Below are 17,324 nucleotides of genomic sequence, written 5' to 3'. Positions count from 1 at the left end.
TGCTGCTGTCGTCACACAGTTTAAAAAAAACCCCTCATATATAAGAGTTTACTTTGTATTATTCTTTTATTGTCTTTTCCTTTCTTTTCTTTTTACTTTTTTATTCCCTTCTTCTCTTTTCGTCTTTAACATATACATACTATTATTGTCTGTGTGTAAAACAGTATTAAATGTCTTTAAAGTTTAAAGTCATTTATAAAGTTTCAAGATCCATCTCATACTTTTGACTTGGTAATCAAAGTTCATGTTTTATCTCGTTATTTTTATCATCTTCTCAATTTTAGAAAGTCAACGTTTTTACTTTAATTCATCATTGTGACTTTTTAAAATCATCATTTCATTTTCTTTTATCTCTAAACTATGATGCCTGCGATCAAATGCAGACTCTGGATCATGACATCTTTGTTTTTAACAGTTATTAAAGAACAAACTGAAACATAACAGGATTAAATGAACTTTTTAAAAATAATCCAGGCCCAGACTCTTCAGTATAAGAGCGGTAAGAAAACATTGTAGCTAACAAACTCCATAGGATGGCAGTATAATACAACACTGAGGATGTCAGCTACTGCTAAACCTCAAAGAAGAAGACGTAGATGATGATGATGATGATGATGATGATTCTTCATTTCACTTCTAAATCTTTCAAATATACAAAAAAACTGAGAGAAATAAATAAATAAAAACTTTTGTTTGTTTACATCCCAGTTCTCTCTCATTGTAGAAACAACATCTTCTGGCTCAGTTGTTATTCTAGAAGAAAAACGAATTGTCCTTGTTAGGAAACAGTTCAATCACTGAATGACATTTGAATGGGACAAGGTGTGACTTAGAATAACGTTAGTGTTTGTGCAGCAGATAAGGAACAAGGAATTTACACTTTTAGATAAACAGTATCACTTTCATTTTCAGGTCTTTAATTTCCCTAATAGATCCCCACAAAGAATCACAAAGAGAACTATGAGATTTGGTGGAAATTTTGTACTAATTTGAGGAATAATCGGTTTCGTTTAACTGTCTGTGATACACACGAATCCAGATCCGGAGAGTTTAACACCTAACACCTGTTTTAAGTTCTTAAAGATATAGTCCGTTGATTTTAAATCTTTTATTAAGTGTAGAAAATTACTAAATTGTTATTTTCAAGCATTGTAGGGCTGTGCAGATACTTCCAATCCCAAACATTCCAGGAGACAGTAGGAAGTAACTACACCATCACCAGGATCTATCCTTATAATGTCCAGTTGATACAGTAACTACTTCTCCTTCCGCCTGTCACAATATGTGAACAATGGTTCTATAAATGAGTAAGCCACTGAGCTACTGAGCAGCGTGTTGACACTGATGATGGCCGACCACAGATGCACTCATGTGAGGATCTTTTCTCAATTCTCAGAAGAGCATCAGTGCTGTGTGTGTGTGTGTGTGTGTGTGTGTGTGTGTGTGTGTGTGTGTGTGTGTGTGTGTGTGTGTGTGTGTGTGTGTGTGGGAGGACTGAGATGTTCTGGGGCAACACCACAAACCTCTTGAAGCGAGACAGACGTCACTCACTGAGTCCAGAGGTACAACGTACAGACGCTTGTAACTGAACACATCAACAAAATTACAGTATTTACAACATTGATTAGAAGAAACAGTTTGTCAATGTTAAAAGTATTTATACATAAGAAAATGTCTGATAGAGATGAAGGGAGCGGCACTGACAAATGAATTGAGGCGTTATTGCCAGCAATGGTAGAATATGTGTGTATGCACATTGTTTATGAAGCAGTCTTGTTGTAATCATAGTCCAAGATCAGCCGCCACCATGCTCATGATCCACCATCACGATCCACGATGTGGCTGCAGCAGATCCTGGATCTGCAAAGCACAAGGACTCTGGGGCAGAAGTCAAGTCTCGGTGAGATATTAATGTGATAAAGAGGGAGACAAGGAAATGATCAACGCTTTGTGAAGTTATTGAAGTCCGCTACTCATCAGTGGTGGTGGAACCTCACCAAGCATTGAACTACAGCAGGTTCATCACTTTTTTGTTTCCCCTGGAAACTTTTCCGGTGTTATTTTCTGTATTTGCATGTGTTTTTTTCTATTTGCATGTGTTTTTTATTTTCTATTTGCATGTGTTTTTTTATTTTATTTGCATGTGTTGTCTTCATTTGCTTTGAGTAGTTCCAGTTTATTTCAGTCTTTTATCGACACTATTATTATCACTATTATTACTTATGTACTTCTGTATTTAACCTTTGTTTTCACTTGAACCACTTTTGTATTTTGACCATTTGTTATGTGCACAGTGAAAAACGGTAAGATCGAATAGAAAACATCGGTATAATCGATACTGGTCTTCTGATTATCGCGGTGTTTTGAGCAGAAAGGAGAGGATGGAGGTGCGCGCCTCACAGGCCCCGTCAGGCCCCGTCAGGCCCCGGGGAGCGCGCACGCACACGCACGCACCGCGGTGTGTTTATGTTCGCTCGGTGTAGTGAGAGCAGCTGATGCGACCTGCGGAGGCTCTTCACCGGGCAGCGGGGGAAACATGGCAGCGGTCGTGTGAGTCTGCGGACACATGGGTCCTGGAGGAGGCCGCGCACACTGCGACCCAGCGGGGGGCACCATGGATTAGACGGAGCCCAGCAGGTTTCTGACCCGACAGCAGGAGCTTGGGGACAGGGGACACCCTGGTGCTACTGACGTTAGCTAGCAGCTAAAGCAACTTAGCTACTTAGGCGTTTTTGAATCAGCTGTGCAGCGGCGACAGGTATTATGAAAACTCCCGACGGGTCCGTGTGTGTGTGTCGCTGCTTGTGTTGTCGCCTCTGACCGCCGGCCGTGTCTCCACAGTTGTTGTTGTTGTTGTTGTGGTGTAGCGTTGGCGTTAGCTGTCGGTGGCTGCTGCTAGCTAATGTGTAGCTATAGCTATTGCCTCCCAGTGGTGGAAAAAGTGTTCAAATCTTTTAACGGTAAGTTGCATCGGTTGAAGTGACGATACCACGATAAACACAGTTAGTGTTAGTACTTTGCAAATGTTACTGGGGGGAAACACTGAAGTGTCAGCACTGGAGAAAGGACTATTTCAGTTTATTAAGTCATTGATTTACATGCAGATTGTATTTTCACATTGTGGGAGATGTAAATATAGATATGATGGGCGGGGGGTGTTTTGAATCTATTGTTAAATATCTTTATTAGAGGTTCAGTGTGTAAGATTTAGGTGAAAGGATCTATTGGCAGAAACTAAATATAAAATAATCCTAGTGATCTTTCATCTAAATTGTACGAGTTGTTGTTTTCTTTACCCCAGAATGGTTCCTTAATATTTAAACACTGGAGCGAGACCTCTTTACGGAGGCCGCCATGTTTTTTACAGTAGCCCAAACTGGACAAACTAAACACCTTTTGAGGTTTTATGACAACTGAAGTTTACTACATGTTCTCTCATGTTTGGAAGGGGAGGGTGAGGTGAGGGGTGTTGAGCTGCAACATGCAACTTCAATCAATTCTACACACTGAACCTTTAAATTATTATATACTGTGGGTGAGTAATCTCCAATTTAAGTAAAATTTTAATTAATTCGAAAATTCCCAAGGCATATTTTTCTTAAACTTTAATTTCTAGGAAAATTTTGTTGTTACACACTAATAACGTACAAACATGAATCTTAAACTCTTAACACACCCATTTTGTGTCCACATACAGCACATGCTCACTCATTCACCATATTCTCATACCTACATTAAGTGTGTACAAATGTAAAAGGTTGTTATTGTCACTGTGTGAATCAGACGTTCGTTGTCAACGCAGGTTTTTCTGTTTATTTTTAGATTCCTTCAGCAGTTTGAGGTCCTCGAGAGACCTCCAAGGCAACATGGCTCCTAAAGATATCATGACCAATTCCCACGCCAAGTCCATCCTCAATGCAATGAACTCACTTCGCAAGAGCAACACACTCTGCGATATCACTCTGAGAGTGGAGAAAGCAGATTTTCCAGCTCACCGCATTGTCTTGGCTGCCTGCAGTGACTACTTTTGTGCCATGTTCACCAGTGAGGTAAAACTAAAACTCTTAATTTGTTGAGGGACTACATGCTATCAAATAAATATATGTATATTCTGTACTAAACATATGACATATGTCTTGATACTCTCAGGAAAAACTCCTGTTCTTTAATGGTCTTTCTCTGAATCTCCAAAACTTCCCCAAATACTTAATGTTCATAAGTAAATCCTTAATGGCATGTTTCTTGTTATTACACCTGAAGATCTCTGTTGTTGTGGCTCTGCAGCTCGCAGAGAAGGGGAAATCGTTCGTCGACATCCAAGGACTCACTGCTTCCACTATGGAGATCCTCTTGGACTTTGTGTACACGGAGACGGTGCTGGTCACAGTGGAGAACGTACAAGAACTGCTCCCAGCAGCGTGTCTGCTGCAGCTGAAAGGTGGGTTGTGGCGAACCAGCTTAAGCCAGCTTCTATCGGAGTGAGTACAGGGACAGGGTATTTGCAGGTCTTAGAAAAGTCTTATTAACCAATAAATTCAGTTCCTCAAAAAGGCCTTAGAAGGGATTATAGGTCTTACCTTAATTTACACAAGTCTTAAATGAGCAAGTCCTGTTGCCTGCCTTTTAAAGAAATTTTTTGATATGAAAGGTTATCTGATTGCAGGCTATTGGGAGATGTTACACACCTATTAAGTGTGATTTTTGGACAGTACATTGTGTCTGCAGGAGGCTGTTTAGTCTTTCTTTGTTGTGTTTCACCAGACCTGTAGCAAAAACAGTTTTTAAAGTTTTTAATTTGAGCAACAACTTTAAAAGCCTTATATTTGATCTAACACAATTTCTCACTGCATTTCCTGTTTAAACGATGATGAAAGTATATTTTTTTTATCCGATTTTGTCTGTATTTAAACGATACACACGTGTCTATGTACAATTTGTTTTCCTCAGGGGTGAAAAGAGCATGTTGTGATTTTCTGGAGAGTCAGCTTGATCCTACCAACTGTCTGGGTATTCGTGACTTTGCCGAAACCCACAATTGCCTTGACCTGATGCAGGCCGCTGAGCTTTTCTCCCAAAAGCATTTCTCTGAGGTGGTGCAGCATGAGGAGTACATGCTGCTCAGCCAGACCGAAGTGGAAAAACTCATAAAATGTGACGAAATTCAGGTAAGAAAAGTTGATGTGTGGATCAGCTTTTCCACACTTTGGTCTCAAGTGTCTAGTGGAGGTTGTTTGATCTGTTGTCACTGAATATTGTGAATCCAGTCTGTAGTAATGTCACATCTGCTCACCAATACAACTGTAATGTTTTAAACTGGACTTAAATGGTGTGAATTGAGCTCGACGTTCACAGCTTTCATATTGTCTTTCAAACACCTGCAAAACGTTAACAGCAAGTACCAACCTGCTGTGATCTCAGTCGGTGTGTCGCCCTCCAATTCCACTCACGTTTGCCGATTTGAAATTGCAGAGAAGAAAACCTGACTTGAGTTTACCTTGGTGCTCAGGAAATTCCTATTCCCAAAACCGCATGCCTTGCTTTGTGAAAACACAGTTATTATCACACGCTGATTTATAGATCATCAATTCTTTCACATCGCTCTTCCTGTCATTTTTGTCGTTTTAAAAAATAAAACCAGACCCTACACGTAAAACACATAAAACTGTGGTTTCTCCTACCTTCAGCAGACTGCACTGTCTCACTGTTACACATTGTGAGCTCTTAATATTAACATTTACAGATTAACAGCGTTGGTGCAGTCGATGCATCACTAATGAATTATGTGCCACATCTTTAACTGGAGTTTTGTAAAAATCAACATGAGGATTTATGTCTTTGGAGCAGCTGTAATTCTTCTCATTGTGTATGCAGGTGGACTCGGAGGAGCCGGTATTTGAAGCCGTGTTAAACTGGGTCAAACACAACAGAAAAGAGCGAGAGCCGTACCTGTCAGACATGCTCGAGTTTGTCCGATTGCCGCTGCTGACCCCGCGTTACATCACGGATGTCATCGATGCCGAGGTGAGCCAGCCGACACACTGCAGGGGTTTTTGAGTAATCATGCACCGAGCTTCCAGCAAAAGAGTATCTGTTGATGTATTTATTACACTTACATTCATAATTAAGCGTGTTTTGACACGGCTCAGCCCCTCATTCGATGTAGCTTGCCGTGTCGAGACCTTGTGGATGAGGCCAAGAAATTCCACTTGCGACCGGAGCTGAGGAGTGAAATGCAAGGCCCACGCACACAAGCCAGATTAGGTGGGAATCCTGTTTCCTACTGTAAATTAGCTTTATGCATCTTTTGTTGATGAGAAAAGTGATTTATGGGTCTTTTTATAGTTGTTTTTTTTAATCCTGTATAGTGTCTTTGAGCTTTGTTGAAAGTGCTACAAAAATAATGTGTATTTTTTACTATTATTATTATTTTCAGGTGCCAAAGAAGTCCTGTTGGTTATTGGAGGGTTTGGCAGCCAACAATCACCGATAGACGTAGTTGAGAAATATGATCCAAAAACACAAGAATGGAGCTTCCTTCCTGTAAGTATTAAAAAAGAGAGAGGTTTTTATCTTTATTGTCTGAGTGGATTTATCTATAACTGACAGACGTGTCTTAAACAGAACATTGCGCGGAAACGGCGTTACGTTGCCACAGTGTCTCTCCACGATCGGGTTTATGTGATCGGAGGCTACGACGGACGGTCGAGGCTCAGTTCCGTGGAGTGCCTGGACTACACAGCGGACGAGGACGGGGTTTGGTACACCGTCGCCACCATGAATGTACGGCGTGGCCTCGCAGGGGCCACAACACTTGGAGGTGAGGAAGCTCTGAATGACGTGTGCTGCCTCTCTGTGAAAACCTGTCTGAATGGTTTCTTCTCTCGCAGTAAACCACAACATTACAGATTCTCTCTTTTCGCCCTGTTGACAGACATGATCTATGTTGCTGGAGGTTTCGATGGAAGCCGGCGTCATACCAGCATGGAGCGATATGACCCAAACATTGACCAGTGGAGCATGCTGGGAGATATGCAGACAGCGAGAGAAGGAGCTGGTCTGGTGGTGGCCAGTGGACTTATCTACTGTTTAGGTATGGAGGAAGAATCCTGTGGGGGGAAAGGGAAGCAACAAATTTTCAAGACTTTTTTTTTATCACATAATCTTCTGATTATTGTGATTAACTAATCAATTAATAAAATGGTAATTATAGTTCCCCAATATAATTTACCTAAACCTTTTTAAAACACAGTAAATGAAAGGAGGAGGATGAATCCAACAAATGCTTCACATTTAGTTTTAAAATGTAATGAAACGATGCATTGACTATCAGAATGTCTTCTAACTCAAATCTCAAAAATATAAGAGAACCATGATTATGAGACCACACCTGTCCTGCTGGGAAGGTTTTTCTCACATACTGATTCACCCACAAACCACAAATGACAGGTTCAGACACTGTCAGGGCAGATTCACTAGAGAGGAGTGGAGGAGCGAACGAGGGAGTAAGTGGGCAAGCGAGAGATAAAGTGAGGCAAAGAGCTCTGCACACACGATGAAATACGATGAAACAACATTGAACAATGCTGCCACAGTCTCTAATCAATGGGAAACACTATTTTATATTAAGAGTCGCGCCCAAACGACAACTAGCAATAATCATTATAGTCTAAATTATAATCTAACTAGCAATAATCAGATAGAAGGAGCAGGAAAACACATCAACCTTGTGCCAGCAACTTAAAACAGTTAATTGCCAGTTATTTCTCTGTTGATGGACAAATCAATCATTGCCCTAACTTCTCCTCACAGGTGGATACGATGGACTGAATATCCTGAATTCAGTGGAGCGGTACGACCCACACACTGGCCACTGGACAAGTGTTACACCCATGGCCACCAAGAGGTCAGGTAGGTGACACGACAGAAAGGAGGAATATCACCGCTAACTGTGCGTGCGACTGCTTATCCTGAGACGTGTGCTCTGTCTGCAGGGGCTGGTGTGGCGTTACTCAACGACCACATCTACGTGGTGGGAGGCTTCGACGGCGTTTCGCACCTCGACTCCGTTGAGGTCTACAACATCAGAACGGACTATTGGACGACTGTAGCCAGCATGACGACCCCTCGGTGTTACGTAGGAGCCACTGTACTGCGAGGACGTCTCTATGCCATTGCTGGGTAAGAAAAAGCGTCTAATGTTCTTCTCTCTCTGGGTTTACAGAGACTGGGATGATCCACTCATCATTTGTCCTGCCACAGTTTCATAAAGATTTGTAAATTCTAAACACTTCTCATAATATTATAACAGATCTATGTTTTGCTTTATTGTAGAGCTCAGTGCAAAATTCTGTTAATGTACTGTACATATAGTTTAAAAGCATTAGAGCCCAACCAATATGGATTTTGGAGAGTTAATACCCATACAGATATTAAGCAGTAAATAATGTTTTATTCTTATGTATTTGCCGAAGTATATAATTTTTATAATATACTTTGTATAACATTAATGTCATATTTCCACTTTTTTGTCTCAAACTGTCCCAGGAAAACTTAAAATGATTGACTAACTTTCCAGAATTGTTAACAAAACCTGTTTCGTTGTATCATAAATTGTTTTTATATGATAAATTGATTGTGACATCTTTAAACCTCCTGGATCAGTTGTTCAAACTGGACTGGATTATATTTCAACGTTTCCCCAGGACCTGAAGCAACACGCTCTCTCCAGCGCAGCTTCTTACCATTTTTGTTTCTCTTAACGCAGGTTTTTTTTTGGTCTGAACAAATAATCGTTAACATGTAGCATCAAGTTGATCAAACAGTACATTTGCTCCAGGCCCTACAGGATCAAATGAAGCAGGTTTGACTGTGGTGCTGCTGTAGTCAGGTTTCAAGCTCACAGTATATTGAATATATAAAGTGATAAGGAGAATTATTTTAGGTTTTGTATGCACATGTTTTTACAAACCAGTAACTGTAAACCTTCTTTTTAACCTTTTCCAAAATATGTTTTCATCTTTGACAACAACTTTCTTTACCCACGAGTCAGTTTGGTTTGTGTGCTTTATATAAACTACGTCAAACTTTTAGTAGTGTTAGTAAAGTTCACTACCGTGCAACAAATATAATATACATGTATATGTGAAAGACAAGTACACACTGCTGTACAATGCAGCAGCAGAGTAAAACACCAAGGTAGAGAGATCTCTGGTGTTATTATGAGAAGTGTAAATATTTTTTGGGTTCATTATGAAACTGGCAGGACAAATAAGAATATGGCGATCTGCCCTAGTTTAGATAATTAATGGGAAACCCTGCTTTGACATAGAGACATATGAGATTAGCTGTGGCCCCTCAGAGCAAGTTTTGAAGTTTATCTGGGTAATTTACAGTATTTAAAGTGTTTCTCTTCAATGTGTGTACTATAGATCTCTAGGTTACACGTGTTAGTGGCTTTGGTAAAAGGCTGCTAAATGAATATATGCATTGATCCACATTCAAAGAAAGTTTTAACATTATATTCATTTAACGTTTGATTGAGCTTGTGTTCAGGCTGATGCAGACTAGTCACAGTCCTGATTGTTGTGGTTTAAACTCTCTGTTTCTCTCTTTCTCTAGATACGATGGGAACTCACTTCTCAGCAGCATTGAATGTTACGACCCGGTTATCGACTCCTGGGAAGTCGTCACTTCGATGGCGACGCAGCGGTGCGACGCCGGCGTCTGTGTTCTACGAGAAAAGTGATCTTCGCTTAGGACAAGAGCCACAAGAGGAAAATCCGGCAGGAGGACGGGCAGCTAGACTTTGCTAAAATGCCACTAAAACAGAGCCGCAAAGGGAGATGCTTGTTCGCCAGTAAACAAAAAATAAGGCGCCACAGTTTGGGCCGCCGCCGCCGCCGCCGCCTTCACTGAAAAGTTATCCCTTCACCAGTTGGACCGTGCAACAGAGATTCACCGTCGCCGTGGTCGTCTTCACCTGAAAAGAGGCCCCCGAGGAGCCCATCGCCACTTGCATGACACTCATCGGTGGTTCTTGTTGCTGTCTTTACCAGTGAGATTATTTTTTCAGTTTGTCTTCAAAGTGCAATATATTTCTACTCATCACGAGAAACACACTAGAAGTTGGAGCACAGTTCGACTCCAGCTGCTGCTATATGCCTTACGACTTTGGCCTGCATCAAACCCGTGAACATTCATGTTGCCTCACGTTAGACTTCCGCGACAGTGCATCGGCTCATCATCACGTGTGCTCAAGGTCATTCATGGGTCACTAATCCTTTTTGTAACTCTACCTGTAAACAGTGCTTTTAGATTCCAATCACTTTATTACGAAAGGTTTATTACTTATTGTCGCTCTCAGAATATATATTTAGAGATGAATATTGTTTTAGAAAAATGACTGAGTTGTACCAGTTGATTATTTTGTCGCTTTGTTTGGCAAAACTGAGAAATCACAGTATGAAGTGCATGTGATTTGTGTTCTTTTTTTACTCAGCTTATGAACTCGGACAGGTCCATGTAGTCTTGACATCACTGTTACCTGGGAAGTGAATAAACACACTGAGAACCAAAGCGTTTTATCTGTGTTAATCTAAACATGTGACGCATCAGGACAAAACGCTGTAAACCCGCTTCACACGTCTTCTGCAGAGTCGGTGACGTCGCTGGTAAGAAAAACTCCTCGTTTGCTTCTGAACCCACGGAGCAAATGTGAGGAATCTTCCAGTCGTTCGATATGAACGGGCTGGATGCGTTTTTAATCACTATATAACTTAATATGTCCGTTTTAACATCAGTAAAAAAGTTAAAACTGAATGTCAACACGTCAGCAAATTACTGCCTTCATTCTCCAACCTCCCAACATGTCTTTTTTAAATAAAAGATACATAATTTTGCGATATCTTTATTGGCTCTTTCATTACTTTGGTCCAGACTGAAATAACAGACTGGAGGGATTGAGATGAAACTTCAATTCAAAAGTTTGTGATCCTCTGACTTTTCTTCTAGCATCAACATCGTTTGTGCTTTTGAGTTAAATGTCTCAATATCTATTGGACAGATTTCAATGACATTTACAGACATTCATGTTTTCACCAGCATGAATCGTAATAACTGTTGATCCCTTTAACTCTTCATCTGACTCCTTCATCTGATCAAACTTTTAATTTGTCCAACACAGCTGTATTTTACGTAAGTGGCTGTTGTCAACCTTTATCTAAAACAATGTGAAACAACCACTTGTGATTAACAGATTGTTTTAATCTGCATCTGCAGTTTCCCTCTGTTTTAGTTTAACAGTGACTTTCAGGTCAATGTGTCGCTGACCTGTTCGGTGACAGCAGAACGACACAGTTGGAAACCGGCTGATGAAATTTGTGAAGCGATTAAAAGCTAAAGACACAGATGTTTTCCCTCAGACGTCGGTAGAGACCAAAAACAGCTAAAAGTATAAAACTATTCCTGATGTGCTGAATGGAATTAGATTTTCTTACACCTGTGTTTTCTATGAAAGCTAAAAGAAATGAACGATATCATGTATACAGCATAAGATAAGTTCACCCCCCCAACATGTCTATAGTTTCATAAAGGACACACAATACAAGCCTGGAGAAGAATAGTATTTTTGCGTCTCTCAACTTCTGTTAATTTGGTTGTTTTAAACTCAAAGATTAAAAGTAATGACTAAAAGACAAACTTAAGATGAAAACATAACATTCACATATCACACATTGAAAGTTGAATAATTATTTTAAACTGAGTCTGGTAAAAAAAAGTCAGGAATCAATCAACAGCAACAGCAGGCAAACAGAGGAGTCTACCAACATTTTAAATATAACCTGCTTGACGCGAGAGAAAACTCTATCATCCCTCCTTCCCTCCCTCCATCTGCCTTCACCCTCGTGAGTCTGCAGCCTGGAACAGCTCCGTCCCTGTCTGCAGGTATAAAGGGCGTCTGGCAGCAGGAGGAACAGAGCAGCTCTGTGTTGACGGAGACACACTTCACTCGTCTCGGGACACTGCACAGGAATTACACGTCTGTCTGGAGCCTGGCTGACACACGCTCAACTTCCAAAAAACAGCTTTTAACATCTGGAGCATCATGGTAAGATGTTTTAATTCGGAAAGATTAAACATTAGAAAGAAAGTTTGCTGCGCTTTTATCATGAATTATACATTTAGCATTTTCTCAAATCAGGATTTTATCTTTCTACAAAACTTTCTCAAGTCTCTGATCTGAATGTATCTAATGTTAAAGGTGCTGCTGATTGTGTTGACATGCCAATCTTCTGAAAGGTTAAATAATGTCTTTACAGGCTATTAGTGTTTGCTCAACTGCAGTTTTATGAGTTTACGATCCCTGACAGGCTGTTTATTACAGCGCAGCAACAAGTGGAGCTCAAAGCTTCATCATCAGCCTCATGTTCAATCTAGAAATGCTCTGGATTCAAACAGGCTCTTAAGAGTTTTCCAAAGTTTTTGCAAGTTGTCATGTTCCAAACTTTATTCCACCCATGTTTTACAAATGTCACTCAACAGCAGAAAATCATCTGTGGGGGGGGGGATGTTCTCCCTCCAGCGAGAACAAAAGCTGAAATTCTCAACGTGTTGAAACACGATTGTTGCGAGCACTTGGAAAGAGCTACAGTGAAGTGATGAAACGAGCCCGTCCTGTTATTTACATCGTTTACACTTGACGGTTAGAAAATCAATGACAGTGCAGTTAATCATCAGACTTTTCATTTGCATAAAAAAAGAGCATAATAATTTACACTATAAATAATGAAATGAAATATCGTACTTTGAAAACCATCTGACATTTCTGAGGTTTAAATTTCCTACAGGGGATTTCAACCGCTGCGACTTCAAAAACAATTTTATTTAGAAGTTTTGGAACTGAATTTGAGCATCTTGAATTTCCTGTTTCACACTCCTACATCTGAATCTGTGAACCAATTAAACAAACAAACACATTTTAATCTTCCAAGTGTTTGAATTTGCTCCAAAGGAAATATTGGGAAAAGACAGGATTTCCATACACTTGATATCACAAATGTTTTCCAAGATAAAATACTTAAATATGTTTAGATTTCAACAATACATAGTCAGCAGTGGTTTAGGTTTTTAATTACTTACATAAATATCTTTATCTTGAATAACACACATCCACATTTTGAACAGTATTACATTTTAGATGTAATCTGAAGATATCTGTTATTTATGAGTTGCAGAAATATATTGTAAAAAGCCTCCTTGTTCTCTCCCAGGTTTGTTTTCAACAGTCCAGCAAATAAATCATGACTTTTTTGTGTGTCCAAAATGTTGAGAAAAGCCACTGATGTACTTTGTGCCTTTAATATTCTTGTGACCTTCATCTTAACTTGTGTCTACATCTTTATCTCCTGCACAGAGAGAGTGCATCTCCATCCACGTGGGCCAGGCAGGGGTTCAGACAGGAAACGCCTGCTGGGAGCTCTTCTGCCTGGAGCACGGCATCGGCCCCGATGGCGTCTCCCTGGAGGAACCTGCAGAACCCAACTCCCGAGAAGACTCATTCAACACCTTCTTCAACCCTGGCAGTTTCGGGCGTCATGTTCCACGAGCCATCTTTGTGGACCTGGAGCCCACAGTGGTCGGTGAGCGCTCATGTGTTTGTATTTACTCTGCTTATCTCTGCCTTTTTATTACCTTTCCCTTCCTCCTCTGTGTGCAGATGTGTGAATCTATTGTGAGAGCGTCTCCATCCTCGCGGCTCTTGCAGGGACGGTAACTGCTCATGTGATCCAAGCCCCTGGTTTCCAGGCAACAAGTGCCTTGGTGGCTCATTTACATTTTATTCAATCGTGGCAAACATTTACAGAGTCTGTTGAATCAATAGCAAGATCATACTTGAGTGAGTAATTAATTGATTTTAGCCTGGTGGTAAAAGCCATTTTCCAATATGTACCTTCGATTTGTACAGAGAAAAATAAATATGGTTAAATATGACTGTGATATCAATATGGTTTCAGTGAAGTGCTCCGTGTATGCAGCCCCAAACCTGACAAGTACTACAGGGTTATCAAGTACATCATACTGTGAATTAGATCATTAATATTAAGTGCTAAAATTATACACTGTAAAGCTTTATACATTCTCTTTAACCTTTAATACGTTTGTTGAAATAAATTAGAACTTTTCTATTTATATTCCATTAGATCATCTTAATACTTAACTTTTTGCTGGATATTTAGCCATTTTATAACCATTAGATGGTGAAATTATAATTATCGTACTTAAATTACATTCAGTTACTGATTTCTTATGGCTTCACCTTTATAATCAATGGAAGTTTTAAGATGTTGCCTTTTACAGCATTTTACACACAGCTGGTTTATTTTTTCTGGAGAATGGAAAACAAAAGTTCATTGGGTTGAAAAAGTTCTAATAATTTGAATTATGTCAATAATGTTATCATAAGACAGATATTCATGATGATAAACTATGATCACACACTTGGACACGTTTTCTTTTTGTGTAAATCGTCCCCGTTTGCAGCTCCTCTGGTTTCTCAGGTTAAACCGAGCTGACGTTGATCTCAGTCGACGTCTCTGAACTAAATCTTTCATTTCAGATGAAGTGCGAGTTGGAAAGTACAAAGACCTGTTCCACCCTGACCAGCTGATCTCTGGAAAGGAGGACGCAGCCAACAACTACGCTCGTGGTCATTACACTGTCGGGAAAGAGATCATTGATGACGTCATGCAGCGCATTCGTAAAATGGTTTGTGATAATAACAAGTTACTGTTTTTAAAATCAATAACAGTGAGTCTCGTCGTTGTTTTTAATATTTACAATGATTTCAGGCGCCGGTGCATTGACCAACCAAGTTATGTTGCAGATTCAGTTAAACGATAAGTTGAAACTCAAGATGAAGTTTTTTAAACGTGACAGGAGTTGCAGATTCAGATGATAATTCTCTGTAGGTTGATACATTTTTCATAAAATGATCATTTCTAGCCACTTGAAGTCAGTGGAGACTTTCTGTGTTTCTGTCCTTCCCTTCAGACGGACCAGTGCTCCGGCCTGCAGGGGTTCCTCGTCTTCCACAGCTTCGGGGGCGGCACCGGCTCTGGCTTCACCTCTCTGCTGATGGAGCGTCTGTCTGTCGACTACGGCAAGAAATCAAAGCTGGAGTTTGCCATCTACCCAGCTCCCCAGATTTCTACAGCCGTGGTGGAGCCTTACAACGCCATCCTGACCACCCACACCACCCTGGAGCACTCCGACTGCGCCTTCATGGTGGACAACGAGGCCATCTACGACATATGTCGCCGCAACATGGAGATCGAGAGTCCTGGTTACACCAACCTCAACAGATTGATCGGTCAGATTGTTTCCTCCATCACCGCCTCCCTTCGGTTCGATGGCGCCCTCAATGTCGACCTCATGGAGTTCCAGACCAACCTGGTGCCATTTCCACGAATCCACTTCCCCCTGGTTACTTACTCGCCCATAATCTCTGCTGAGAGGGCGAACCACGAGCAGCTGACCGTGGCCGAGATCACGAGCGCCTGCTTCGAGCCGTCCAATCAGATGGTCAAGTGTGATCCTCGTAATGGCAAGTACATGGCCTGCTGCCTGCTGTACCGAGGCGACGTCGTCCCCAAGGATGTAAACACCGCCATCGCAAGTATAAAAACCAGACGATCCGTTCAGTTTGTCAACTGGTGCCCCACTGGTTTCAAGGTGAGTATCATTATGAAAGATGGTCACATAAACACGAATGCAAAGACATTATATTGGGTCAAAGTTGAATTCAATGGGGAAGCCACAGGAAGTGTAGATTGGAAGTGAACCAGTATGTGTGACCAGGCCCTGAGAAGTAGAGCTTGAGATACTTTATCCTTCTGATCGCTCTCTTCGTCTCAACAGGTCGGCATCAACTACCAGCCTCCGACTGCAGTTCCTGGTGGAGACCTGGCCAAAGTCCAGAGGGCCGTGTGCATGCTGAGCAACACCACCGCCATCGCAGAGGCCTGGTCTCGACTGGACCACAAGTTCGATCTCATGTACGCCAAGCGTGCGTTCGTCCACTGGTATGTGGGCGAGGGGATGGAGGAGGGGGAGTTCTCTGAGGCCAGAGAGGACCTGGCCTGTCTGGAGAAGGATTACATGGAGCTGGGGGAAGAAAATGACCTTGATTCTGAAAATGACGACATGGACCATGAATACTGAGCCGTGTTGTCAATATTTCATATCGTGAATCTTCTGAGCTCATTGTTGGTGTTTCTCTCTGCCCTGTTTTTATAACGTCAGCTTTAGAAGAAGACTCTTTACATGTGAAACTTGTTAGAGACGCGATGGTCTAGTGGTCTGCGACGATTTCACATCAACCACAATGTCTACATTGCCTATAGAGCTGTGCTGTCTCTCTCTCGCTTCACATTTCCTGTCTGCCTCTGTGCTGTATGATTCTGAATAAAGACAAACATGTTCAAGTACCTTCAGACGAATGTAAACACAAACCGACTAAGTTAGACTTTTAATAAAATAATGAGGTGAAATCTTCAAAAACACAAACTGGAACCTTGTGTTTTGTTAATATTTACATCCTCGATGTTTGAGGTTATCTACAAAGGGACATTATTCATGTTTAGGCTCAATAGAGCTCTATGTGGACTGATTTCAGATTCGGTTGTTGTGTTGTGTTGTGTTTAGCATATAAAGCTTATGGAAAAACATGTTTTACATACTTAAATACATACATGTCGTTTTTTATTGCAGAAACACATCTCTGTAGAATACAATACCTTCAACAGAACCAAAAATCTCATCCTTCCATCCATGGACGACCCGCTTCCCCCCCTGAACCACAGCCACCAGTCTTCACCTCGTGCAGCAAACGGGCACAAAAATCAAGCAAATTCAGATTTTAAACGTTAAACAGAGATTGTGCACAGATTTTCAAGGCGGCATATGGGGCAGGTAGATTGTTCCGAGCATCCTGGAGGACTTTGGTTTATTCTACCTCAGTTTCTTCCGTCTACTCATGTGATTCCAGACTCACTGTGTGACGCTGAGGTCCAGAACATCTGCTGCTGGACTCCTGGTTCTCAGTGGCTCCTGCTCTGTGTTCAGGGCCATTGTCCTGCTGCAAAATGAATCTGATCAGACGCCTCTCTGCTTCTGATGGTGTTGGTGGATAATAGGTGAGAGAGAGAGAGAGAGAGAGAGAGAGAAAGAGAGAGAGAGAGAGAGAGAGAGAGAGAGAGAGAGATCATGCCTCAAGGTCCTCTCACTTTCTCCTGCTGCTGCTGTCTGTCCTCTCATGGTTTTCATCC

The 17,324-nt window shown here is 41.2% G+C and overlaps 2 protein-coding genes across 4 annotated transcripts; both read left to right on the top strand.

Annotated features, from left to right (window-relative positions):
- The first annotated feature begins 2,415 nt into the window (after window positions 1-2,415).
- On the top strand, window positions 2,416-10,575 carry LOC117764198 (kelch-like protein 12). 3 transcript variants are annotated; one of them, XM_034589781.1, is made up of 13 exons: window positions 2,416-2,758; window positions 2,845-2,960; window positions 3,823-4,049; window positions 4,285-4,438; window positions 4,948-5,165; window positions 5,872-6,021; window positions 6,147-6,261; window positions 6,434-6,540; window positions 6,622-6,817; window positions 6,932-7,090; window positions 7,810-7,908; window positions 7,992-8,178; window positions 9,619-10,575. In XM_034589781.1, exons 2-13 carry the CDS (start codon window positions 2,903-2,905, stop codon window positions 9,743-9,745), a joined length of 1,797 nt encoding a protein of 598 aa, XP_034445672.1. In that variant the 5' UTR covers window positions 2,416-2,758; window positions 2,845-2,902; the 3' UTR covers window positions 9,746-10,575. The 3 variants fall into 3 exon arrangements, with proteins under 3 accessions (XP_034445672.1, XP_034445671.1, XP_034445673.1); XM_034589780.1 differs by having other exon boundaries at window positions 2,842-2,960; XM_034589782.1 differs by lacking the exon at window positions 2,845-2,960 and having other exon boundaries at window positions 2,421-2,758.
- A 1,394-nt stretch (window positions 10,576-11,969) lies between these two features.
- Window positions 11,970-16,496, top strand: tuba5 (tubulin alpha 5). The gene is made up of 5 exons (XM_034589783.1): window positions 11,970-12,106; window positions 13,412-13,637; window positions 14,615-14,763; window positions 15,049-15,729; window positions 15,916-16,496. Exons 1-5 carry the CDS (start codon window positions 12,104-12,106, stop codon window positions 16,216-16,218), a joined length of 1,362 nt encoding a protein of 453 aa, XP_034445674.1. The 5' UTR covers window positions 11,970-12,103; the 3' UTR covers window positions 16,219-16,496.
- Window positions 16,497-17,324: the final 828 nt, after the last annotated feature.

This window comes from Hippoglossus hippoglossus, chromosome 7 (genome assembly GCF_009819705.1).
Source record: "Hippoglossus hippoglossus isolate fHipHip1 chromosome 7, fHipHip1.pri, whole genome shotgun sequence".
Classification (NCBI taxonomy): Eukaryota; Metazoa; Chordata; class Actinopteri; order Pleuronectiformes; family Pleuronectidae; genus Hippoglossus; species Hippoglossus hippoglossus.
This window is presented reverse-complemented; position numbering and strand designations above follow the sequence as displayed.

Bases quoted from the DNA above. Each gene is read 5' to 3' on its own strand.
- LOC117764198 (XM_034589781.1), top strand. From the start codon at position 2,903: ATGTGTAGCTATAGCTATTGCCTCCCAGTGGTGGAAAAAGTGTTCAAA. The intron at 5,166-5,871 runs GTAAGAAAAGTT...TTGTGTATGCAG, and splicing joins TAAAATGTGACGAAATTCAG to GTGGACTCGGAGGAGCCGGT. The intron at 6,022-6,146 runs GTGAGCCAGCCG...GACACGGCTCAG, and splicing joins CGGATGTCATCGATGCCGAG to CCCCTCATTCGATGTAGCTT.
- tuba5 (XM_034589783.1), top strand. The intron at 13,638-14,614 runs GTGAGCGCTCAT...CTTTCATTTCAG, and splicing joins CCTGGAGCCCACAGTGGTCG to ATGAAGTGCGAGTTGGAAAG. The intron at 14,764-15,048 runs GTTTGTGATAAT...CCTTCCCTTCAG, and splicing joins TGCAGCGCATTCGTAAAATG to ACGGACCAGTGCTCCGGCCT.